General features: G+C 43.0%; 1 protein-coding gene across 1 annotated transcript in view; it reads left to right on the top strand.

The window, feature by feature from the left end:
- The window catches only part of asmt (acetylserotonin O-methyltransferase), a 46,810-nt gene extending 28,630 nt beyond the window's left edge, over window positions 1–18,180 (top strand). The window contains exons 6-8 of the mRNA XM_072264227.1: window positions 4,914–5,054; window positions 13,108–13,230; window positions 17,893–18,180. Of these exons, the coding sequence (XP_072120328.1) occupies window positions 4,914–5,054; window positions 13,108–13,230; window positions 17,893–18,104 (476 nt within the window). The 3' untranslated portion in view covers window positions 18,105–18,180. The remainder of the gene's footprint in view (window positions 1–4,913; window positions 5,055–13,107; window positions 13,231–17,892) is intronic.
- The last annotated feature ends 5,361 nt before the right edge of the window (window positions 18,181–23,541 follow it).

Below are 23,541 nucleotides of genomic sequence, written 5' to 3'. Positions count from 1 at the left end.
AGCCTCTGAGTGAAGAAGTGAGAGGAAACCGGAGCATTAAAACTTTTATGCAGAAACTATACACAGACACACACACACGCACACACACACACACACACACACACACACGACCAGACTTGAACCCGGGTTCCTTGATGTAAGAGACAAAACTTCTAACAGCTTTTGTAACATGCTACTGTGAGTTTATAGGACAGTTCAGAAATCAAGAATCTAGAATCCATGTGTGGGCTCGTGGCCAAGTGGTTAAGGCATTGGACTAGTGACCTGGAGGTCGTGAGTTTGAGCCCCAGCCGGGGGAACGTGTTGAGTCCTTGAGCAGGGCACTTAATCACACATTGCTCTGCGATGACACTGGCGCCAAGCTGTATGGGTCCTAATGCCCTTCCCTTGGACAACATTGGTGTCGTGAAGAGGGGAGACTTGCAGCATGGGCAACTGCTGGTCTTCTATACAACCTTGCCCAGGCCTGCGCCCTGGAGAGTGAAGACTTTCCAGGCGCAGATCCATGGTCTCGCAAGACTAACGGATGACTTTACTTATTTACTTCACATATAGATCATGCAAAAACAGTGGATCTAGTTAGCAATAATCTAATAATTCCATGATCATGATTGCTGATGTTAAATTTTTATTCTGGTTTACACTCCATGGCCACTTAATTAGTCAGCTGCTGTATCTAATAAAGTAGCCACTGAGCACACGTCCTGAGGCTGGAGCTCATCCACTTCAAGGTTCAATGTGTTGTGCGTTGACAGATGCTCTTGAGTGGGGTTGAGAGAGATAATAAATGAGCCATGATGGAATGACAGAGCAGACTCGACGGGCTAAGTGGCCTAATTCTGCTCCTACAGTATATTTTATGGTCTTGTGGTCTCTCCTGCACACCACTGTTGCAACACGTGGTTATATGAGTTACTGGTTCCTTCCTGTCAGCTTGAACCAGTCTAGCCATTCTCCTCCAGCCTCTTTTTCCACTGAGGCAAGGGGAGAAAAAACCAGAGGACATGGGTTAAGGGTGAGGGGGGGGGGAAGTTTAAAGGGAACATTAGGGGGGGGTTTCTTCACACAGAGAGTAGTGGGAGTATGGAATGAGCTGCCAGACGAGGTGGTAAATGCGGGTTCTTTTTTTTTAACATTTAAAGAATAACGATTTTTAATAAAACCTGTTTGATCATCTGAAATTATCTTGGGAAGGGGACGTTCTAAACGACATGCAAGCACTTTAGCCAAAATTTTCACATCCAGATTCAAAAGTGAGATGGGGCGATATGATCCACATTGAGTCGGGTCCTTGTCCTTTTTAAGAAGTAGTGAAATAGCTGCCTGTGAAAGAGAAGGGGGTAAGGAGCCGTTTTCCAAAGATTCCTGAAACACTTCCAGAAGGACCGGTATAAGTTTATCCTTAAATTTCTTATAAAATTCTATTGGATAACCATCAGGACCTGGGGACTTACCACTCTGCATAGCCATAATGGCATTATTAATCTCTTCCTGCCCAAGAGCCCGATCTAGGTTCTCCACTTCCTCTGGTTCAAGAGTTGGTATTTCCAAATTATCTAAAAAAACGTTCCATATTTGTTTTATCTGAGGGGAACTCTGAGGCATACAGAGAGGAATAAAAAGTTGCAAAGATGTTATTAATCTCTTTTGGATTGCTTGTCAAGTTCTGGTGCGTGTCTCTTATCTGGGGAATAAGTCGTGATGCAGCTTGACGTTTCAACTGATGAGCCATAAGCTGGCTCGCCTTGTCACCATATTCATAATAGAGGCCACGTGTCTTGAGAATTAATTGTTCTGATAGGTTTGTAGATAGAAGATTAAACCACTTGCAAATCAACCAGGCTTTTATATAATTCCGCAGTGGGTGCCTCAGAGTATTTTCTATCCAGGTCCCAAATAGATTACAATAACACTTGCATTTCCTTCCTATGCTCTTTATTGGCATGTGAAGTATAAGATATTATTTGACCCCTCAAGTAAGCTTTTAAAGTTTCCCAAAGTAAAGAGTACGATACCGACTCAGTTTTGTTAGTCTCGAAGAATGTGTCAATGTTAGCTGATATATAACTACAAAATTTCTCATTAGAAAGCAAAAGGGGGTTAAGGCTCCACAGAGGCCGTTCTCTAACGTTTAAAGGAAGACATAGGTCCAGTTTCACGGGCGAGTGATCAGATAGATATAACTATAGCAGTGTATTCAATTTGTCTAATCATAGGTATCAAGGAATTATCTATAAAGAAATAGTCTAGCCTGGAATAGGAGTGGTGAACATGAGAGAAGAAAGAGAATTGCCTAACTGATGGATTCAAAAATCTCCAAGGATCCATATAACCATTTTGTTGCATAAACATCGAGAAGGCCTTTGCCATACCAGAAAATATTCCCCTAGGGCAAGACCTATCAAGCAGTGGGTCAATAGCACAGTTCAAATCTCCGGAAGAGATTAGCTTATGTGTATTCAGGTTAGGTATTAATGACAAAACCTTATTTGCAAATTGGACATCGTCCCAATTAGGAGCATAAACATTTACCAAAATAACAAGTATCTGAAAGAGAGAGCCAGAGACTATAACAAAGTGACCATTAGGGTCACTGATTACATCAGATGGTGTGAACTGCATTCTTTTGGTGATTAATATTGCCACCCCCCACCCCCCCCCGTACCTACTATTAAATCTGGAATGAAAAACCTGACTAATCCATGCTTTAGGAAGTCTATTATGGTCCTCCACTCTTAAATGTGTCTCTTGTAGGAATAGTGTATCTGCTTTTAATTGTTTCAGATGAGAGGAAACTTTAGCTCTTTTAACCGGACCATTGAGCCCCTTTACATTCCAAGAAATAAACCTCACAGGGTGGCCTCCATCAGCAGCACTCACGTTAACCGTATCAAAAGGCACACAGGGCCTGCAGTCCAAAACAGTGCAAGGGCATAAGTTGCACACAATAACGCACAATGAAAAGAAAGTCTGATCAATCCGTGACACACAAAAGAATAAACTGCCATAGTAGGCCCCCCAAACACTCCCCCCACCCCTTTACGCAAACAAAAAAAACCAATTAACCCCCGAAACCTAGATCTACCTCCCCAATTGAGGATGATCGCAGGCAGTACCCAACAAAAAACTTCCAAGGCATTCCCCATACAACCCAACTTTCAATGTAATCTAGGGTGGCTCCCCTCCTTAAAATTTATCCTATCACTTATATTACCTTTAATATAACATATAGGCTAAAGATGACACAGGTCAAGCTAAGCATTAAAAACAAAAAACACACACTGGGCAACTTAAACGCCCGAGATACGAATCCCAAATATTTACATTTTGCTGGTTGAAAGTTTTTGTTAATCAGTTTCGGCAGCGTAGCAGTTCGAACTGATCGCGTCCCACAAATTAAACTGGAAAAAAATGAACAAAGAAGTGGATTGTGAAAATTAACAGTTTGCCTCGGCATGAGACCCCTTCCATGCTGCATGAGTAACCTTAAAAAAAAGTCATTGCTCTTCTCGTTCTTCTTCTCCCCTGCGTGAATGGTAAAACTCTTTGTCCGCCTCTGGTGTATGGAAATAATGCTTTTTACCTTCATGCATGACCCGGAGCTGGGCAGGATACAAGAGGCCAAACCTGACCCCTTTCCCGTAAAGCAGGAATTTCACCTCCTTGAAAGCTGCTCGTTTTTTACCCAGCTCCGCACTAAAATCTTCATAAAAAAACATGCGGTGTCCGCGGAAATACAGCTCCTGCTTCCGTCTATTGATGATGCGTTGCTTATCTTCAAAGGAGTGAAAACAAACCAGGAACATTCTTGGTCTCGTTTGCTTGGCTCCAGAGACACCGGTTGGTTTAGGGCCGACTCGGTGAGCACGCGAAAGCACTAGAGGACTTGGGAAAAATGTCCCCAGCATCTGACCTTGCGGAGGAACATTGGGCAAAAGTATTGAATAGGGTTCATTTCTCACCTTCATGTGCTAGACTGGGGCTCATACAATTCAAAATTTTACACAGAGTACATTTAAGTAAAGCCAGACTTGCAGACATATACCCTGGGACAGACGCTGGCTGTGACAGGTGTTCCTTCTCTCCGGCTGGTTTAGTACATGCATTTTGGTCATGCCCTCGGCTTGATGACTATTAGGCACTGGTTTTTAAAATTATCAGTGAGGTTTTGGGGGTGACACTGAGACCTTGCCCGCTTATAGCTGTATTTGGTGTGGCAGATGATGATTTGGGTTTAAATGCAAGCCAGTCGGATATCATTGCATTTACATTGCTATTGGCCCGTAGGAGAATTTTGCTGGTTTGGAAATCTGCTGCTGCTTGGTTAGAAGATGTAATGTTTTTTTCTGAAATTAGAAAAGATTAAATTCACTTTGAGGGGGTCTGTGAAAAAGCTCTATTCGAAATGGGGACCTTTCTTATCATATTTTGGGAGTCTTAAGGAATTATCTACTAGTTGAGGGCATTTGATTGTACTTAGGAAGTTGCCTCCCATTTAACACGCTTATAATTTACCTCACAGGGTGGTTGATGAATTGTAAATATGAGTATATTTTGGATCATCTGACATGTTGCAGATGTGTGTGAGCCGTCGTATTGAAATAGTGTGGGGCTATGGTTGTGAAATGTCCGTACTTGTATTTGTGAATTGTTGTGTTGTAAATATACGTGTTCGGGGAGGGCGGGTGGGGGGGAGGTTTGTTTTGGGGGTACGATACTAAAGCAAAATGGAGGAAAGTATAATCCATTATATATTCTGTATTCTGTATTACTTTAAAAAGTAAAAAGAAGTATTGTAGTAACAAAGCTATCCTTTAAATAGTTTTTTTCACATCGTTACTTTGTTAGTCCCAGAGGCATGGTGACTAATTACAACTATACTGAAAAGTATATTTTGTTCCTTTATTTTAAAGGGTGCACTGGTGCGTTGGCAAAGGAATGCATCTCTACATATCCACAGGCAAAAGTTACTATCTACGACCTTCCAAAAGTCTTGGAAGTGGCAGGGAAACACTTTGTGTCCCAAGAGGAAAAACAGATTCTATTCCATGAAGGTAAATAGAATTACACGAATGACTGGGTGGCAAAAGGACTTCATAATCATTGGACTTCAGACTCACTGAGATGCACAGTGCAGAAATAAGCCCAGCCAGCCCTTGCTGACCAAGGTTCTTAACTGATACTCCCATTTGCATGTTTCTCCCCCATATTCCTTTAAGCCATTCCTATTCATCTACCATTCCAAATATCTTTTAAATATAAAAACAAGATGTATTATTGATGCTTTATAAAGCAGTGGTGGGGTCTCGACTGGAATATTGTGAGCAGTTTTGGGCCTTTTGTCTAAGAAATGATGTGCTGACACTGGAGATGATTCAAAGGAGGTTTCCAAAAATGATTCTGGGATTGAATGGCTTATCACATGAAGAGCATTTGATGACTATGGGCCTGTACTCACTGGAATTCAGAAGAATGAAGAGTGACCGCATTGAGGCCTATTGAATGTTGAAAGGCCTCAATAGAGAGGACGTGGAGAGAATGTTTCCTGTAGTGGGGCATTCTAAGACCAGAGGACATTGTCTCAAAATAGAGGGGCATCTTGATGGAATGGAGATGAGGAGGAATTTCTTTAGCCAGAGAGTGAATCTGTGGAATTCATTGCCACAGGCATCTGTGGAGGCTAGGTCTTTATGTATACTTAACGCAGAGGTTGACAGATTCTTGATTAGTCAGGGCATGAAGTGATACAGGGTGAAGGCAGGTGATTGGACTGAGAGGGAAAATGGATCAGCCATGATGAAATGGCAGGGCAGACTTGATGGGCCAAATGGCATAATTCTGCTCCTACACCTTATGGTCTTAAATGTTGTTAATGTACCTGCCTCTAACATGTACCTGCTCTTTTCATATATGGACCACACGCTGGGTGAAAAAGTTCCACTTCAGTGTCCTATTAAATCTCTCCCCCTCTCACCCCCAAGCCTATGCCCTCTTGTTCTTGATTTCCCAATCGTGGGAAAAGTCCATGTGCATTTATGCTATCTATCCCCCTCATGATTTTTGCACCTAATTAAGATCATCCCTCATTCTCCTAAACACTAATGAATGTTCTAGTTTGCTCAACCTCTCTCTATAATTCAATCCATTTAGTTTGCAGGAAGAGACCTTCAAACCATCACATCCGTGCCAATTATCTATTACGCGTCTCTACTAAACTCATTTGGGGTGGCTGGGTGGAGATACGTCTCCACCAAAGGAGGTGTAAGGCGCTCCTTCCTTCTGCTAACCTGTAGATCACCCTTAGCAAGGTACAGCACCTGCTTAGAACCACACCCCTCCCCCCACCCACGTGAAGCCACAGGAGCAGGTAGTGGTTGGTTGAATGAGCAGTTGGTACATATCACAAGTCCTGGCTATGTGACCACTGACGCCAGGCAGACAATCTCTGAAGAGTATTGATAATGGCTGGGGACACAGCCCAGAAGAGCCAGTGACAAGCCACTTCTGTAGAAAAGTTTTGCGAAGAGCAATCGTGGTCACGGAAAGCCTATGATTGCCCACGTCATACGATATGGTGCATAACGAGCAAGTGAACTAATCCTATCTAACAACATTGGTCCATTGTCTTCTCTGCCTTGGCGATTCAATTGCCCATCTAAATAGTTCTTAAATAAGGTATGACTCTCTGTCTGTCTTCCTCCACCACATCCTCAGTCAGTGAGTTCCAGGTTTCTAAAATTCTCTGGTCAAAAATGTTCTTTCTCTGATTCCCTCTGTACCTCTGACTACTTACCTGATTTTAGATATCTGTTATTGTAAGAGCCAAAGTCAAAATAAATTTATTGTTAAAGTATGTGTATGTTACTATATATTACCTTGAGATGCCAGTTGATGTTCATGGATCATTGTGGCTGGTTTTCTCCCAGTTTGGTTGACATAATATTTGCTGCCGTCCCCACTTTGGATATTGTAGACCAAACAAGAAGGTTGACAACACATAACCAAGAAGTGACCAAACAGATTGTCCTTCCATACAGTTGAAATATTTCGGAAATGATAGCCAGACTGCTCAAAAAAAAAAGGCTGAGAACATGAGTTGTAAATAGTCATTGAAAATGAGTCTGTAGGCTATGGAATTAGTTCAGCGTTGTGCTGAGTGGAATTATCAACGCTGGTTCAGGAGCCTGATGGTTGTAGGATAAAAACTGTTCCTGAATCGGATGGTGTCATCACTAAGGCTGCTGTAGTTCCTGCCTGATGGCAGTACTGAGAGGACAGCATAGCCTGGATGGAGGGTGTCTCTGATGGACGCTGCTTTCCTGTGGCAGTGCTCCATGTAAATGTATTAAATGGCAGGGAGGGTTATGCTATGACAGGCTGGCTGTGTCCGCCACTTCCTGCAGCCTTTTCTGTTCTTGAGCATTGGTGCTTCCACACCTTCCTGGCTGTGATGCAACTCTCCACTATACATCTATAAAAGTTTGTCAAAGTTTCTAGTGACATGCAGAATCAACACAATCCTGTAAGAAGGTAGAAGTGCTGCTGTGCCTTCTTTGTGATGACACTAATGTTCAGTTTCCAACTATCTATTCTATCTTTCTCCTCATACTTTTGTAGAACTCTATTAAGACTCACCAGCCTCCTCCACTCTAAATCAAACAAACCCAGTCTATAACTGAGACACTCCATCCCACACAACGTCCTCTCCAGTGCAATCACATTCCTACTGCAGTACAGTAATGGAATGGTATGCATCCCACTGTGGCTGATGTCACACATGACAATGATAGCAAATTAATTTCATCATAGTCATCAATCACTGTCACTTAATCTACAGCACTACCAGACATGAGCTGAAAAAAAAATACCGGTAAGAGAAGGCTTTGGAAAGCTTAGATCTTAAATCCTGTTCCCCTCAAGCACTCCACTCATCAAATATCTTGTCTCAAATTACTCCTACATGGGACACAAAAATGCTATTTTGGTGATTACTTAATAAATTAATTAAGACTTGCAGCCTAAGCTCAAGCTGTGAACTGCAGTACCAAGATATACACATCTCTGGAAAGTATGTTCTTAAAACATTCTTTATTCATTAAAAAGTGAATGCAACCTAGAACTTATCTCGTGTGTCAGGTTTTGGAAGAGGAGGAGAAGATGGCGGCGCGACGCAGCATGCGCGGCCACTCCGGTGAATGATATCTGTAATCTGTCAAGTAGGGTGCCGTGCACAATCCTGGTTTGATGGCAACAGATGTGAGAGAACGGAGGAACATCTGGAGAAACTTCTGAAATGCCTTTTTTGCTGCCGCTGTTACTGTGTGATCCAGAATCTCCGGAGGGGAAAGGCCCCGAATCCTCGGCTTTGCTCGTTGCTTGGCGGCTGGGACGGGGTCAAAGCACTCGGCAGAGATGGTGCTCGGTGTCGAAAAGCTGGTCGGAGGCTCGAAGTTTTCGGACGGACTCAGAGTCGGCTGTGGTCGGGTGCTTCCAATGCATTGACAGTTGTCAGTGCCTGGAGGTTTATGGCAGAGAGAGTTTCTCCCTTCTGCCGCCTGCTATCGGGGACTATCGGGAGTCCATCGGAACTTTGAGACTTTTTTTTTACCGTTCTCATGGTCTGCTCTTTATCAAATTATGGTATTGCTTTGCACTGTTGTAACTTTTATAGGCATCCGTTAGTCTCATGAGACCATGGATTTGCACCTTGGAAGGTTTCCAGGGCGCAGGCCTGGGCAAGGTTGTATGGAAGACCAGCAGTTGCCCATGCTGCAAGTCTCTCCTCTCCACGCCACTGATGTTGTCCAAGGGAAGGGCTTAAGGACCCATACAGCTTGGCACTGGTGTTGTCGCAGAGCAATGTGTGGTAAAGTGCCTTGCTCAAGGACACACACGCTGCCTCAGCCAAGGCTCGAACTAGCGACCTTTGAATCACTAGACGAACGCCTTAACCACTTGGCCACGCGCCAACACTAGATGCTGTAATGCTGTAACTATATGTTATAATTATGTGGTCTTGTCAGTGTTAGTCTTTGGTTTGTCTTTTTTTTTGTGATATCTCTCTGGAGGAACATTGTATCATTTCTTAATGCATGCATGCATTTCTAAATGACAATAAACGAGGACTGAGTGTCCTCATAATCTAATCTAATAGGGAAGGGGAAGAGGGGAAAGACAGAAAGACTGGAAATTATGTTAAGGAAGATTTGAGATTGAGTGTAAAAGTTCAGAAGTCTTGCTGCAGTCACTCAGAATGTTGGTGAGGCTAGATTTGGGTTTGCACATTGATAGTTGGGAGGAAGGAAAGGGGCTTATTTTGTTGCTGTTTTGCTTGCTGTTCTGTTTGGTTGTGTTCTGTGTTGTTCTGCTGAGCATTGTGGGCATGCTATGTTGGCACTAGAATGTGTGGTGACACTCTCAGGCTACCCCCAGCACATCCTTCAGCATTTCTCTGTATGTTTCCATGTACACGCAATAAATAAATTTGAATCTTAGAGTCATAGAAAAGTACAGCACAGATACAGGCCCTTTGGCCATCTTCTCCATGTTTAAGCTGCCTACTCCCATCGACCTGCACCAGGACCATTGCCCTCTATACCCCTACCATCCATGTACCTATCCAAACTTCTCTTAAACATTGAAATCAAGCTTGCATGCATCATGTGCACTGGCAGCTCATTCCACACTCTCACCACCCTCTGAGTGAAGAAGTTTTCCCTCATGTTCCCGTTAAACTTTTCACCTTTCACCCTTAACCCATGACCTGTAGTTGTAGTCCCACCCAGCACAACCCAATCTTGAATTTTGACTTGGAGTACTGTGTTCAGTTTTGGTCACGCTGCTACAGAAAAGATGTTATTAAACTGGAAAGAGTGCAGAAAAAAATCATAAATCAGTAAATTTCTTTATTATTGTCACACAAACTAAGGTACAGTGAGAAACTTTGTTTTGCATGCCATCCACGCAGATCATTATGATAGTGTATTGAGGTCACATTGTCTTGAGACACTGGAGTTATTGGGAGAAGTTCAACAGGCTAGGCCTTTACCGCTTGGGTGGGAGGGAGAAGATCTAATCGGAACTTGAAGAGACCCTTTTTCTTCAAAGGGAGGCAGGTATGTGGAACGAGCTGCCAGAGGAAGTAGTTGAAGCAGGTAGAATAACAACTTTTAAAGGACATTTGGACAGGGATAAATGATTGAGAAAGGTGTGAAGGTTCTGAGCCAAACACTGGCAATGGGACTAGCTTTCATGGGGCAACAACTAGCCGAAGGACCTGGTTCCATGCTGCACAACTCTATGACCCTGTAACACCTGATTCCAGCATCTCAACATTCTGTCGTTTTAACTTACATCAGACCACAATATCTTATCAAAAGCTATTTCAACAACTCTCTCAACTCCGCTTCTCAACCGTCTTATTGCAAACTTGCCCCATTTCTAATTCAAACTATGACCAAAGATCAGAGTAAATTTATTATCAATGCTTGTATACAGTTTGTTACCACATCACATTTTCTTGCAGGCATCCACAGTATAACAAAGAAATGCAATAGGCTCAGGGGAAAAGCTACACACAAAGACTGAGAAACAACCAGTGTGCAAAGGAAAGCAAACTCTGCAAATGCTAAATAAATAATACTGAGAAAAGTATTATTCTCAGTAGCCAAGTGGTTAAGGCGTTCGTCTAGTGATTTGAAGGTCGCTAGTTCGAGCCTTGGCTGAGGTAGCGTGTGTGTCCTTGAGCAAGGCACTTTACCACACATTGCTCTGCGATGACACCGGTGCCAAGCTGTATGGGTCCTAATGCCCTTCCCTTGGACAACATCGGTAGCGTGGAGAGAGGAGACTTGCAACATGGGCAACTGCCGGTCTTCCATACAGCCTTGCCCAGGCCTGTGCCCTGGAAACTTTCCAAAGCACAAATCCATGGTCTCAGGAGACTAATGGATGCCTATTACTGAGAACATGAGCTGTAGAGTTCAAGAAAGTGAGTTCAAGAAGGTGGTGGAATCAGTTTAGTGTTGAGGTGAGTGAAATTACCCACACTGTTCAGGAGCCTGACGGTTGATGTTATGATAATGAACATTTAGTTTCATTTGCTTCCTGACCTCAATGGTACCAAATCGCTTCAGTTAATTATACCTTGTGCTGGTAATAATGGATGAGTATAGTTGTTGATAGTCTGAGTGAGTATAACCTGATGCATCTTTCCAATGGAATCAAGATGAGTTCTATTGTCATGTGCACAAGTACAGTGAGGTATAGGGACAATGCTTACAGCTGCATCACAGGCATGATGGGAAATCTCAGTGGAACCTATTGAATATTGAAGGGCCTAGATAGAGTAGACATGGAGAAGGTGTTTCCAATAGTGGGGGAGTCTAGTACTAGAGGGCACTGCCTCAGAATAGAAGGATATCCCTTTAGAACAGAGATGTGGAGGAATTTATTTAGCCACAGCTAAATAAGTTCATTGCCACAGCTGTGGTGGCCAAGTCATTGGGTATATTTAAAGTAGAGGTTGATAGGTTCTTGATTAGTAAGGGAGTCAAAAGGTACAGGGAGAAAGGGACAATAAATCAGCCACAATGGGATAGTAGAGCAGGCTCAGTGGGCTGAATAGCCTAATTCTGCTCCTTTGATTTATGATCGTACACTATGTAGATTCAGACAACAGCACACAGAACTTTCTCTAAGTTAAGCACAGATTGTACGAGACAGTGAGAAGTGGAAGAAAGAGCAAGAATGAAAAACAAGGCATTAGTGCGAAAGAAAAACACCATCAGAGACAAGTTTCTAACACTCCTTCTCCTCACTGTTACTCTGTAAACCATTGAAGGAAAATTCAAGATTGTTGTCATTCGTCAGTACACAAGCAATAAGGAGAATGAAATGACTTTTACCCTAAATTTGACTTGGCATATAAAATAAACACTATAAACATAAAGAACACAATAAATATAAATACATGAGATCATCTTCTATACATATAAATAATATATAGATGTATGTTAGCATAGCATCAGTTTCATGGTGCAATAGGTGATGGGAATTTCCTTGGTGGTCCTGTGATATCTCACTGTAAATGAATGGGAGTCCTGTTTGGTAGCAGAAGAGGCCTTTTAATTGATGTCACTTTCACCAGAGAGCTAGCTCTAGGAGAAATACAAAACATGAAAATAGAGTTAATTAAGAGTCAAGCTGCTCTATGTTGGAGATGGCTAGACCTTTCCTAGTGCAAATCCCAACTAACTTATCACGTCTCCTACATCTCACCATCTCCCATCACCCTGTTAACATGTAATCTGATAGGATAATCAAAAATGAAAAGAGAAAAAATAGCATTTTATGAAGGTTGACTCTCCAGCATATAAACAGGCCCTTTCCAGTCTGTGCTGAGCCATTATTTGGCCTACTCCCACCAACCTGCACCTGGACTATAACCCTCCATACCCTTCCCAACCATGTACATATCTACACTTCTCTTAAATGTTGAAATTGTCCCCACATCCGCCATTTTGCTGGCAAATTGTTCCACACTCTCACCACCCTCTGTTTCCAACCCCCCCCCGCCCCCAGTTGCCCTTAAATATTCCACATTTCATCTTTAACCTATAACCTCTAGTTCTAATTCCACCCAACTTCTGTGGAAAAGACCTAAATGCATTTAGTCTATCTATACCCCTCATAATTTTGTATACTTCTATCGAACCTCCCTTCACTCTCCTACACTCTAGGGAACTAAGTCCCATCTTACTCAACCTTTCTCTATAACTCAGGGCTTCAAGTCTTGGCAATATCCTTGTAAATTTTCTCTGTGCTTTCATTTTTATCGATATATTACCCGTGACCAGAACAGCACACAATTAAGGAAGCCATTAAGGAGTATTAAAGAAGAAAATACTCTGAAAAATTCTGCTATGGTGGACAAGCCAAATCAGTAGATCGCATGGACTGAGTTACCTTATTGGAATCAAATGCCCCAAATGTTAGCACCTTCAGAAAAGAAGCACAGTCTACTGTGGAAGGTTTAAAGTTTTCATTTTAATGGTTAAAATGACAGCAGATTGCTAACTTAATGCCACTCTCTCTCTCCAAATACAGGAGACTTCTTCAAAGACCCCATACCTGAAGCAGACCTTTATATTTTGGCTAGAATACTTCATGACTGGACTCAAGATAAATGCCTGGAACTGCTCACCAAAGTCAACAAAGCCTGCAAACCAGGTAGATATTCCCAGAATAAAGGGCTGTATATTTTGCTCGAATCCAGAAGAAATTAAGATCAGAAGATATCATCATCATCGCGTCATGTCACATGACGTAGGCAATCACGGTCTCATGACCATGATTGTTCTTGGCAATTTTTTCTACAGAAATGGTTTGCCATTGCCTTCGTCCAGGCAGTGTCTTTACAAGACACTGAGTGCGGGTCGGTGGGACTAGGTGAGAGTAAGAGTTCGGCACGGACTAGAAGGGCCGAGATGGCCTGTTTCCATGCTGTAATTGTTATATGGTTATATGGTTAAGTCAAGTGACCATGGCTATTACCAATAGTCCAGAGGTTGTCTGCCAGATGTCAGTCGTTGCACAACCAGGACTTGTGATAAGCAGCAGCTGCCCATGTGACCATCTGCCACCTGTTCCCATGGTTTCAAGTGGTCCTGATAGGTGGAGCCCAGCAGGTGCTACACCTTACCCAAGGGTGACTTGCAGGCTAGTGGATGGATGGAGCACCTTGCATCTTCTTTGGTAGAGATGTATCTCCACACCGCCACTCAAGACATAGGAGCAGAATTAAGCCATTCAGCCCATAAAGTCTGCTCTGCCATTCCATCATGGCTGACTTAGTATCCCTCTCAACCCCATCACCCTGCCTTCTCTTCTTAACCTTTGACAGCCTTATTAATTAAGTGCCAAACAGCCTCCACCTTAATATACCCAGTGACTGGGCCTCCACAGCTCTGTGGCCATGAATTCCACAGGCTCACCACCCTCTAGTTAAAGAAATTCCTCCTCACCTCTTCTACAGGGACATGATTAATTCTGAGGATGTGCCATCTGTCCTAGAAACATCCTCTTTACACCTAGAAAACATAAAACACAAAAGGTGCTGGAGGAACTCAGCAGGTCAAGCTGTATGTCTGGTGAGAAATGGGCTGTAGTCATTTCAGGTTGAGACTGAAAAAAGTGGGAGATAAAAATGTGGATGGTAGGGGTGTAGCGAGAGCTAGAAGGTGATAGGTGAATCCAGGTGAGGAGAGGTGTGATAGGCAGATGGGGGCAGTAATGACATCAGAGCTGGGAGGTGATAGATGGAAGTGGCACCAGGTTGTAGATGATGGGATATGTTAGGGGAAGGTGGTAGAGCATCGATTCAGCAGAAAGAAGTGGGGAGGGGAACTGGTGGGAGGCGTGTGTGAGTAATGGACGGGTAGAGAGGGATGGGGGAGGAAGGGGAAAAAGATTATTTAAAATGGGGGACAGATGGATCAGGATGAGAGATAAAGGAAGACAACAGGCTGAAAGGGATAGAACAATTACTAGAAGTTTGACTCCATTGTGTCTCCGTGGAACCAAAGAGAATTAGTTGCATAATTCATTGGAAGATAATTAAGCAGGATCCCAGGGGAATGAGGGTAAAGATAGGGTGATATTAAATGACTGAACAAACAGCCTTGAGCCAGGGCTGATGATCCAGGGACACGGGTTCAAGTCGGTAGATGGGGAAATTAATTTCAGTTAATTAAATATTGGGATTGACAAATTCAGCTGCTTCTACTGGTGCAATTAAGGGGAGGGTCAATGCTTCTGCTGCTGCTTGTGAATGGGAAGAGTGGAGGAGGGCTTTGGGGTTCTAATGTTTCTATCATTCAGTCTATGGGGTTTCTTGTTTCGTGGATGCCTGTGAAGAGTAAGGATTTCAGGTTGTATACTGTATATATTCTCCGATATTAAATTGGACTATTTGGGCCATTTGTAGGAAGGAAAGAGAGGGTGGTACAGTGTTGTAGCGGGTGTTGCTGCTTTGTCACATCTCCAGGAATCCAGGTTCAATCCCGGCCATGGGTCTGTCTGTGTGGAATTTGCCCATCCTTTCTACAGCTCTCTCCCCCACCCAGGTGCTCTGGTTTCCTCCCACATCCTATCAATGTGCTTGAAGATTAGTTTGTCCTATTCCCATCAGGGAAAAGGCTACATATCATCCACATCCGGTCTAGCAGACTCGAAAGCAGTTACTTTCTCCGAACAGTGAGGCTGATCAACACCTCCACCCTCTAACCCAACCCTCCACAACTTTATCATTTTCTGTCAGTCACTCTATGTACAGATTATCCTGTGCCTAGTGTCAATTTATGGACATATAATCAATCAATGCATAAAGCTGTCTTATGTATTTATATTTATTGTGTTTTTTATTATTGTGTTCTTTACCTTATTGGATTGGATCTGGAATAACAATTAATTCATTCTCCTTTACACCAGTGTAATAGAAAGGACATTAAACAATCTTGAATTTTGACTTTTGGGTTAGTTACTTCTTAGTGTGAACATCTAAAGGACCAAATGGGATGTGGAGACTTTGGAAAAGGTACAGATGAGGTTTACCGGGATGCTGCCTGGATTAAGGACTATGAGATTTAAAGTGAGATTGGACAAGCACTGAGTGTTTTCTCTAGAGGAGTTTCCAGCCAATTTTATGTCATGGAGCCTGACCATTAACCGAGTGGTCTGTGGAGCGCAGGCTGGGAACGCCTGCAAGTCGGAGTCTGAGGAGAGACCGGGTAGAAGATCATAAATTTATTAGTGGCACAGGTAAGGGAGATAGTAAAACTTCTCTTTCCAAGTGTAGAAATATCAAATAATAGAGTACCTGTATTTAAACCGAGAGAGGAAAGGTTTAAAGGAGATGTGAGGGTCAAGGTTTTTTACACAGAGTGGTAGGTGCCTGGAATGTGCTGTCAAAGGTCGTGGTGGAGGCAGATATGGTAGGTGCATTTAAGAGGCAGTCAGACACACAAATATGTAGAAAATGAAAGGATATGGATCACCTACAAATAAAAGAGATCCAGTTTTATTTTGGTGTCCTGTTCGGCACAGGCATCTTGGCAGTTGAGTGGCCTGTTTCTGTGTTGTACTAATCTATGTTCTATGGGATTGATGCACATGTGAGAGGGAATCATTTGAAAGAGAGATGGAATAGAATTGATGGGATTATTCTGCTGGGAAGTAGGAGAGGGTACAATGGGCTGAATGGCCTCCTTCAATGTAATGATAATTGACTTTGGTGACCATAAAACTACTAGGTTTTCAGAAAAGGACAAGCCTAGTTCACAATGAATTTGAGCATGGGAAATTCTTTATCAATGTGACATTAATAAGCATTGTGAAATGACACAGTATGTCACTGGGGGAGGAATTAAGGATGGACATTAAGTCATAAAGTCATAGATCACTAGTGCAACAGGGCCTTCATCCCATCTAGTCTGTACTGAACTGTTATTCTGCTTCATCCCATCGACTTACACCTGGACCATAGTCCTCCATAACCTTTTCTTCCATGTACTTGACAAACTCCTCTTACATATTGCATTGAATATTAACTGCATCCATTTCCGCTGGCAACTCGCACTATCCTCTGAGTGAAGAAGTTTACCCTCAGGTTCCCCTTAAATATTTCACATTTTACCCTTAATCTATGGCCTCCAGTTCTAATCTCACTCAATCTCAGTGTAAAAAGCCTACTTGCATTGACCCTATCTATAGCCTTCCAGAGGAGATTTATGAGAATGATCCCAGGAATGAAAGGGTTAAAGGAGCATTTGATGTGTCTGGGCCTGTACTCACTGACATTTAGAAGAATGAGGAGTAGAACTTATTGAAACTTATCAAATATTGAAAGACCTAGATAGAGTGGATGTGGAAAAAAATGCTTCCTACAGTTGAGGAGTCTAGGACCAGAGGGCACAGCCTCAGAATGGAGGGACATCCCATTCCAGAAGAAATGAGGAAGAATTTCTTTAGTCAGAGGGGGTGAAACTGTGGAATTCATTGCCACTGGTGGCTGTGAAAGCCAAGTCAATAGGTATATTTAAAGCAGAGGTCGATAGGTTTTTGATTAAAAAGGGTGTCAAAGGTTACATGGAGAAGGCAGGAGAATAGGTTTGAGAGGGAGGAGGTGTAGGGGCAGGTGTAGCACTTGTTCTGCTTACAAGGGTAAGTACCAGGAAGGAGATCAGTGGAGATGGATGAATGGACAAGGGAGTCCATTGTCTATGGGAGAATAGATAAGCAGAAAGTGTGGGAAAGTGAAAGATGTGCTTGGGGGTGGGATCCAGATGGAGATGGTGGAACTTATGGAGAATTATGTGCTGGAAGCGGAGACTGGAGAGGCCAAGAGGAACCCTATCCTGGGGGGGAGGAGGGGGGCAGGGGGAGGGGTGGGATGACATGGTAAGAGTTGATGTTCATGAAAGATGCAGCTGAGAGCAGTGTTGATGGTGGAGGAAAAGAAGTCCCCTTCTTGGAAGAAGGAAGACATCTTCGTGCTGGAATGAAAGGCTTCATCCTGAAAGCAGATGTGGTGGAGATGGAGGAACTGAAGGAAGGGGATGATATTTTTACAGGTAACGGGGTGGGAAGAGGTACAGTTGAGGTAGCCCGGAGAGCCAATAGACATCTGTAGATAAGCTGTCTCCAGAGATAGAGACAGAGAGATTGAGAAAGGGGATAGAGGTGTCTGAAATGGACCAGATAAATTTGACAGCAGGGCTGAAGTTGGAGGCTATGTCTTACGGTTTTATAACTTTATGTTGGCCTTACTTGTGTTGCTTGCTTCCTGCTAAAAAAAGAAAGCTCATCTCCCCCACACTTTCCTGCTTTGATTAGGTAGCGGAGTGCTGGTGATTGAAGCCTTACTGAACGAGGATCAGAGTGGTCCCATCACCACTCAGCTGTACTCCCTCAACATGCTGGTACAGACGGAGGGCAAGGAACGAACGGCCTCAGAGTATGTCAGCCTTCTGGAGTCTGCCGGATTCAAGGATGTGCAAGTCCGAAGAACAGGGAAAATTTATGATGTCATCCTGGGAAGAAAGTAAACTGTTATGTCTACTTGTCGCCCTTTCGGGACATGTTTGTTGAAAAGGGTCATTCTGAAGGACCAGTCATATCTATGGAGATGCCCACCGACAAAGTGTACACTGAAAATAAAATTCTTCTTCATGCTTACCACCTAATATGGCTGATATGAGGGGGCATAATTTTAAGGTGATAGGAGGAAAGTATTATACCATAAGGCCATAATATTTAGGAGCAGAAGTAGGCCATTCGGCCCATCAAGTCTGCTCCACCATTCTGTCATGGGCTGATCCATTTCATCCAGTCATCCCCACTCTCCTGTTTTCAACCCATGCGCTGGCTAATCACGTATAGGGAGGGATATCAGAGGTAAGTTCTTTACACAGAGTGGGTATGTGGAAAGACCTGCTGGGGTCATGGTAGAAGCAGATACGTTAGGAGCATTTAAGAGATTCTCAGAGAGGGTCATGGATGACAGAAAAATAGAGGGCTATGTGAGAGAGAATTGATAAATTGGTCCTTGGGAGTAGGTTTAATAGGTTTACACAACATCGTCGTCCGATGGCCTGTACTGTTTTATGTTCTCTGGTGGTTGTCTATCGTGTCTAACGATGACAGGACCTGTTTGGGAGTTTTTAAAGTGGAAAAACCATTGCACCGGGGCAGTTTCACTCTCTCGACCTCAGAAGTGTGGGTCCACTGGTATGAACGAACATCACCAACTGGGGACTTCCTTAGGTTGCAGTGAATGACCATGACATCTTCTGCCCTTCCCTCTCCATGGAACATTGCAGAACTGCCTTCCTAGCCATTGGGCCTCACTGGAGGTCTCATCCGCCGGTCCACCAGAGCTGACTTCACCTGCTGGGACAGGTATGTCCCTACCTCACCAGGGTGTGAGGCCGCCAGCTACCCTCACCTGGTTTAGAGCACCTGTCAAAGCGGTGTACCAAGGTGTGGCCACTGTCGTATGTAAACAGCTGCTTGGAGCCACAGGTGAGAGCTGGGGAGCAGAAGGTGAGTGAGCTGCCCCAGAACGGACATGCCAAACCCCTTCACCAGACTTGCTATCCCTATGTGCACCCCATATATGTTCTAATATACTAATCATAATTTTGCTGTACATATGTCCACAAAGACATTTGTGGAATAATTTCTTCCATAGATCTACTGGAGATCCATCAGCTCTTTATGAAACTTGGAGTCACAGAATGACAGAAGTACACAGCATGGAAACAGGCTGTTCTGCTCACTCATCCATTTTGACCTTTTTTTAATAGCATTTTCCTTTATTTGGCCCATATACCTCTATTCTTTTCTTATCCATGTACCTTATCAAATGCTTTTTAAACATTATTATTTGATCTGCCTCTACCATTCCTTCAACAGCTTGTTCCAAATACTCAACATGAGCTTGCTCCTCAGATCTCCTTTAAATTTTCCTCTCTCACTTTCATAAGACCATGAAACATAGGAACAGAATTAGGCCATTTGGCCCAACAAATCTGCTGCACCATTCAATCATGGCTGATTTATTATCCTTCTCAAACCCATTCTCCTGCCTTCCCCAGTAAGCCCTGAAGTCCTTAATAATCAAGAATCTAGCAACCTCCAACTTAAATATCAAAGATTTAAATAATGGTGCAGCTCGAACAGCTGTAAGGGCCCACTCTGCGTTGTATCTCAATAAAATAAAATATACTCAATGACTTGACCTCCACAGCCTCCTATGACAATGAATTCCACAGATTCACCCTCTGGATAAAGAAATTCTACCTCATTACTGTCCTAAATGGATACTCCTCTATCCTGAAACTGCGTCCTCTGGTTGTAGACTCACCCACGATAAGGAGCATCCTACATATGTCCTCTCCATCCAGATCTTTCAATATTTGATAGGTTTCAATGAGATAACCCCTTTGTTCTTCTGAACTCCAGTGAGTACCAGGTTCACAGACATCAAACGCTCATCATATGTTAACCCTTTCATTCCCAAAATAATTTTCGTGAACCTCCTCTGGACCCTCTCCAATGCCAACACAGCTTTTCGTAGCTAAGGGCCCCAAGATTGCTCACAGTACTCCAAATGTGGTCATATCAATGCTATAAAGCCTCAGAATTACACCCTTGTTCTTATATTCTAGTTCACTCAAAATGAATGCTAACATTGCATTTGCCTTCCTTATCATCAATTCAACCTGCAAGTTAATCTTTAAGGATTCTTGCAGGGCTCCCAAGACCCTTTGTACCTCTGATTTTTGAATCTTCTTCCCATACAGAAAATAGTCTTTGCCTTTTATTTCTTCTACGAAAGTACATGCTCGACTTCCCTACACTATATTCCATCTGCCACCTCCTTACCCATTCTCCCCATCGCAACCTGAAAAGTTGACTGTTCATTTCCATGGATGCTACCTGGCATGCTGAATTCCTCCAGTATCTTGTGTATGCAGACTCCCTGCTTCCTCAACGCTAATTTCTCCTCCACCTGTTTCCACAAATCCATCTAATCTGTTTTCAAAATCATTGACATATAACATGGAAAGAAATGGTCGCAATACCAAATCCAGTGGAACACCACTAGTCACCGGCAGCCAACCAGTAAAGGCCCCCTTTATTCTTACTCTTTGCCTCATGACAAAGGTTTATTTGTTATCAGATTTATTATCACTGGCACGTGATGTGAAATTTGTTAACTTAGCAGCAGTTCAATGCATTACATAATAAAGAAGAGAGAAAAATTAATAATAAATAAGTACATCAATTACAGTAGATATTGAATAGATTAAAAATTGTGCAAAAAACAGAAATACTGTATATTTAAAAAAATGAAGTAGTGTCCAAGGGTTCAATGTCCATTTAGGAGTTGGATGGCAGAGGGGAAGAAGCTGTTCCTGAATTGCTGAGTGTGTGCCTTTAGGCTACTGTGCCTCCTACCTGATATTAATACTGACAAAAGAGCATGCCCTGGGTGCTGGAGGCCCTGGATAATGGATGCTGCCTTCTGAGACATCGCTCCGTGAAGAGGTCCTGGGTACTTTGTAGGCTAGTACCCAAGATGGAGCTGACTAGATTTACAACCCTCTGCAGCTTCTTTCGGTCCTGTGCAGTAACCCCCCCACCCCCATGCCAGTCAGTGATGCAGCCTGTCAGAATGCTCTCCACGATACATCTATAGGTTTTTGAGTGTATTTGTTGACATACCAAAATTCTTCAAACTCCTAGTGAAGTATGGCCACTCTCTTGCCTTCTTTATAACTGCATCAATATATTGGGACCAGGTTAGATCCTCAAAGATCTTGACACCCAGGAACTTGAAGCTGCTCACTCTCTCCACTTCTGATCCCTCTATGAGGACTGGTATGTGTTCCTTCGTCTTACCCTTCCTGAAGTCCACAATCAGCTCTTTCATCTTACTGACGTTGAGTGCCAGGTTGTTGCTGTGGCATCATTCCACTAGTTGGCATATCTCACTCCTGTACACCCTCTCGTTACCACCTGAGATTCTACCAACAATGATTGTATCATCAGCAAATTTATAGATGGTATTTGAGCTATGCCTAGCCACACAATCATGGGTATAGAGAGAGTAGAGCAGTGGGCTAAGCACACACCCCTGAGCTGCATCAGTGTTGATCGTCGGTGAGGAGGATATATTATCGCCAATCTGCACAAATTGTGGTCTTCTGGTTAGGAATTCGAGGACCCCTTTGCAGAGGGAGGTACAGAGGCCCAGGTTCTGCAACTTCTTAATCAAGATTGTGGGAATGATGGTATTAAATGCTGAGCTATAGTCGATGAACAGCATCCTGACATAAGTGTTTGTGTTGTCCAGGTGGTCTAAAGCCATGTGGAGAGCCATTGAGATTGCGTTTGCCATTGACCTATTGTGGCGATAGGCAAATTGCAATGGGTCCAGGTCCTTGCTGAGGCAGGAGTTCAGTCTAGTCATAGCCAACCTCTCAAAGCAATTCGTCACTGTAGATGTGAGTGCTACCATGTGATAACTTTTTCAGGAAGTTATCAGGAAAGTTGATGAAAGCAAGGCAGTGGATGTTGTTTACATGGACTTTAGCAAGGCTTTTGACAAGGTTCCACATGGGAGGTTGTCAAGAAGGCTCAGTCACTCTGTATTCAAGATGAGATAGTAAATTAGATTAGATATTGGCTTTGTGGGAGAAGCAAGAGTGTGGTAGGAAATGGTTACCTCTCTGACTGGAGGCCCATGAGTAGTGGTGCTGCAGTGATTGGTGTCTGTTGTTTGTCATCTAGATCAATGATCTGGATGATAATGTAGTTAACTGGATCAGCAAATTTGTAGATGACACTAAAATTGGAGGTGTAGTGGACAGTGAGGAAGACTATTATGGCTTGCAGTGGAATCTGGATCAGCTAGAAAAATGTGCTAAAGCTGGCAGGTGGAATTTAATGCAAACAAGTGTGAGGTGTTTCTCTTTGATAGGCCTAACCAGGGTAGGTCTTACACAGTGAATGGTAGGGCACTGAGGAGTGTGGTAGAACAAAGGGATCTGGAAATACAGGTCCATAATTCATCGGAAGTGGTATCATTGCAGGTCCTTCATTATCGATGGGTTAAATCCCAGAGGTTCTGAACTTGGGAAGCCCTTCCATCAGAAGAAACACAGCTCTCTAAGAAGATCGCCTCCTTCTGAAAGGGATGTGCAATAAATGCTGGTCTTCAAAACAACATTCACATTCCAGAAGATTAATATTTAATGAAAGCTAATGCTTTATTTCTTGTATAAACTTGTCTAGTGTGGATAGTTTCACTCAATTCAACAGTGAACACAACACATGGACTCACTTTCAAGGACTCTACATCTCGAGTTCTCAATATTTTAATTTATTTATTTGTATTTGTACAATTTTTCTCCTTTTGAAAGTTTGTTGTTTGTCAGTCTTTGTGTGCAGTTTTTCATTGGTCCCGTTCTATTTCTATGTTCTATTGTGAATGCTTGCACAAAAATGAATCTCAGGGTAGTGTATGGTGATATGCAAGCAATGGCCACTTTATTAGGTACCTCCTTGCTTATTTGATTTACTGGTACCTTCCTTCAGCTTGAACCGGTCTGGACATTCTCCTCTGACTTTTCTAATTAACAAAGCATTTTTGCCCACAGAACTGCCACTCAATGGATTTATTTTTTGTTGTTTTTTGCACCATTCTCTGCGAACTCTAGAGATTATTGTGTGTGAAATTCCCAAGAGATCAGCAGTTTCTGAGACACTTGAACCACCCTATCTGGCACCAACAATCACTCCACAGTCAGAGTCACTTAGATCACATTTCTTCCCCATTCTGATGTTTGGTCTGAACAACTGAACCTCTTGGCCAGGGCTACATGCTTTTATGCATTGAGTTGTTGTCACATGGTAGGCCGATGAGATACTTACATTAATGATCAAGTGTACCTAATAAAGAGTCCTCTGAGAGTA

Source organism: Mobula birostris, chromosome 7, assembly GCF_030028105.1.
Source record: "Mobula birostris isolate sMobBir1 chromosome 7, sMobBir1.hap1, whole genome shotgun sequence".
NCBI lineage: Eukaryota > Metazoa > Chordata > Chondrichthyes > Myliobatiformes > Myliobatidae > Mobula > Mobula birostris.
This window is presented reverse-complemented; position numbering and strand designations above follow the sequence as displayed.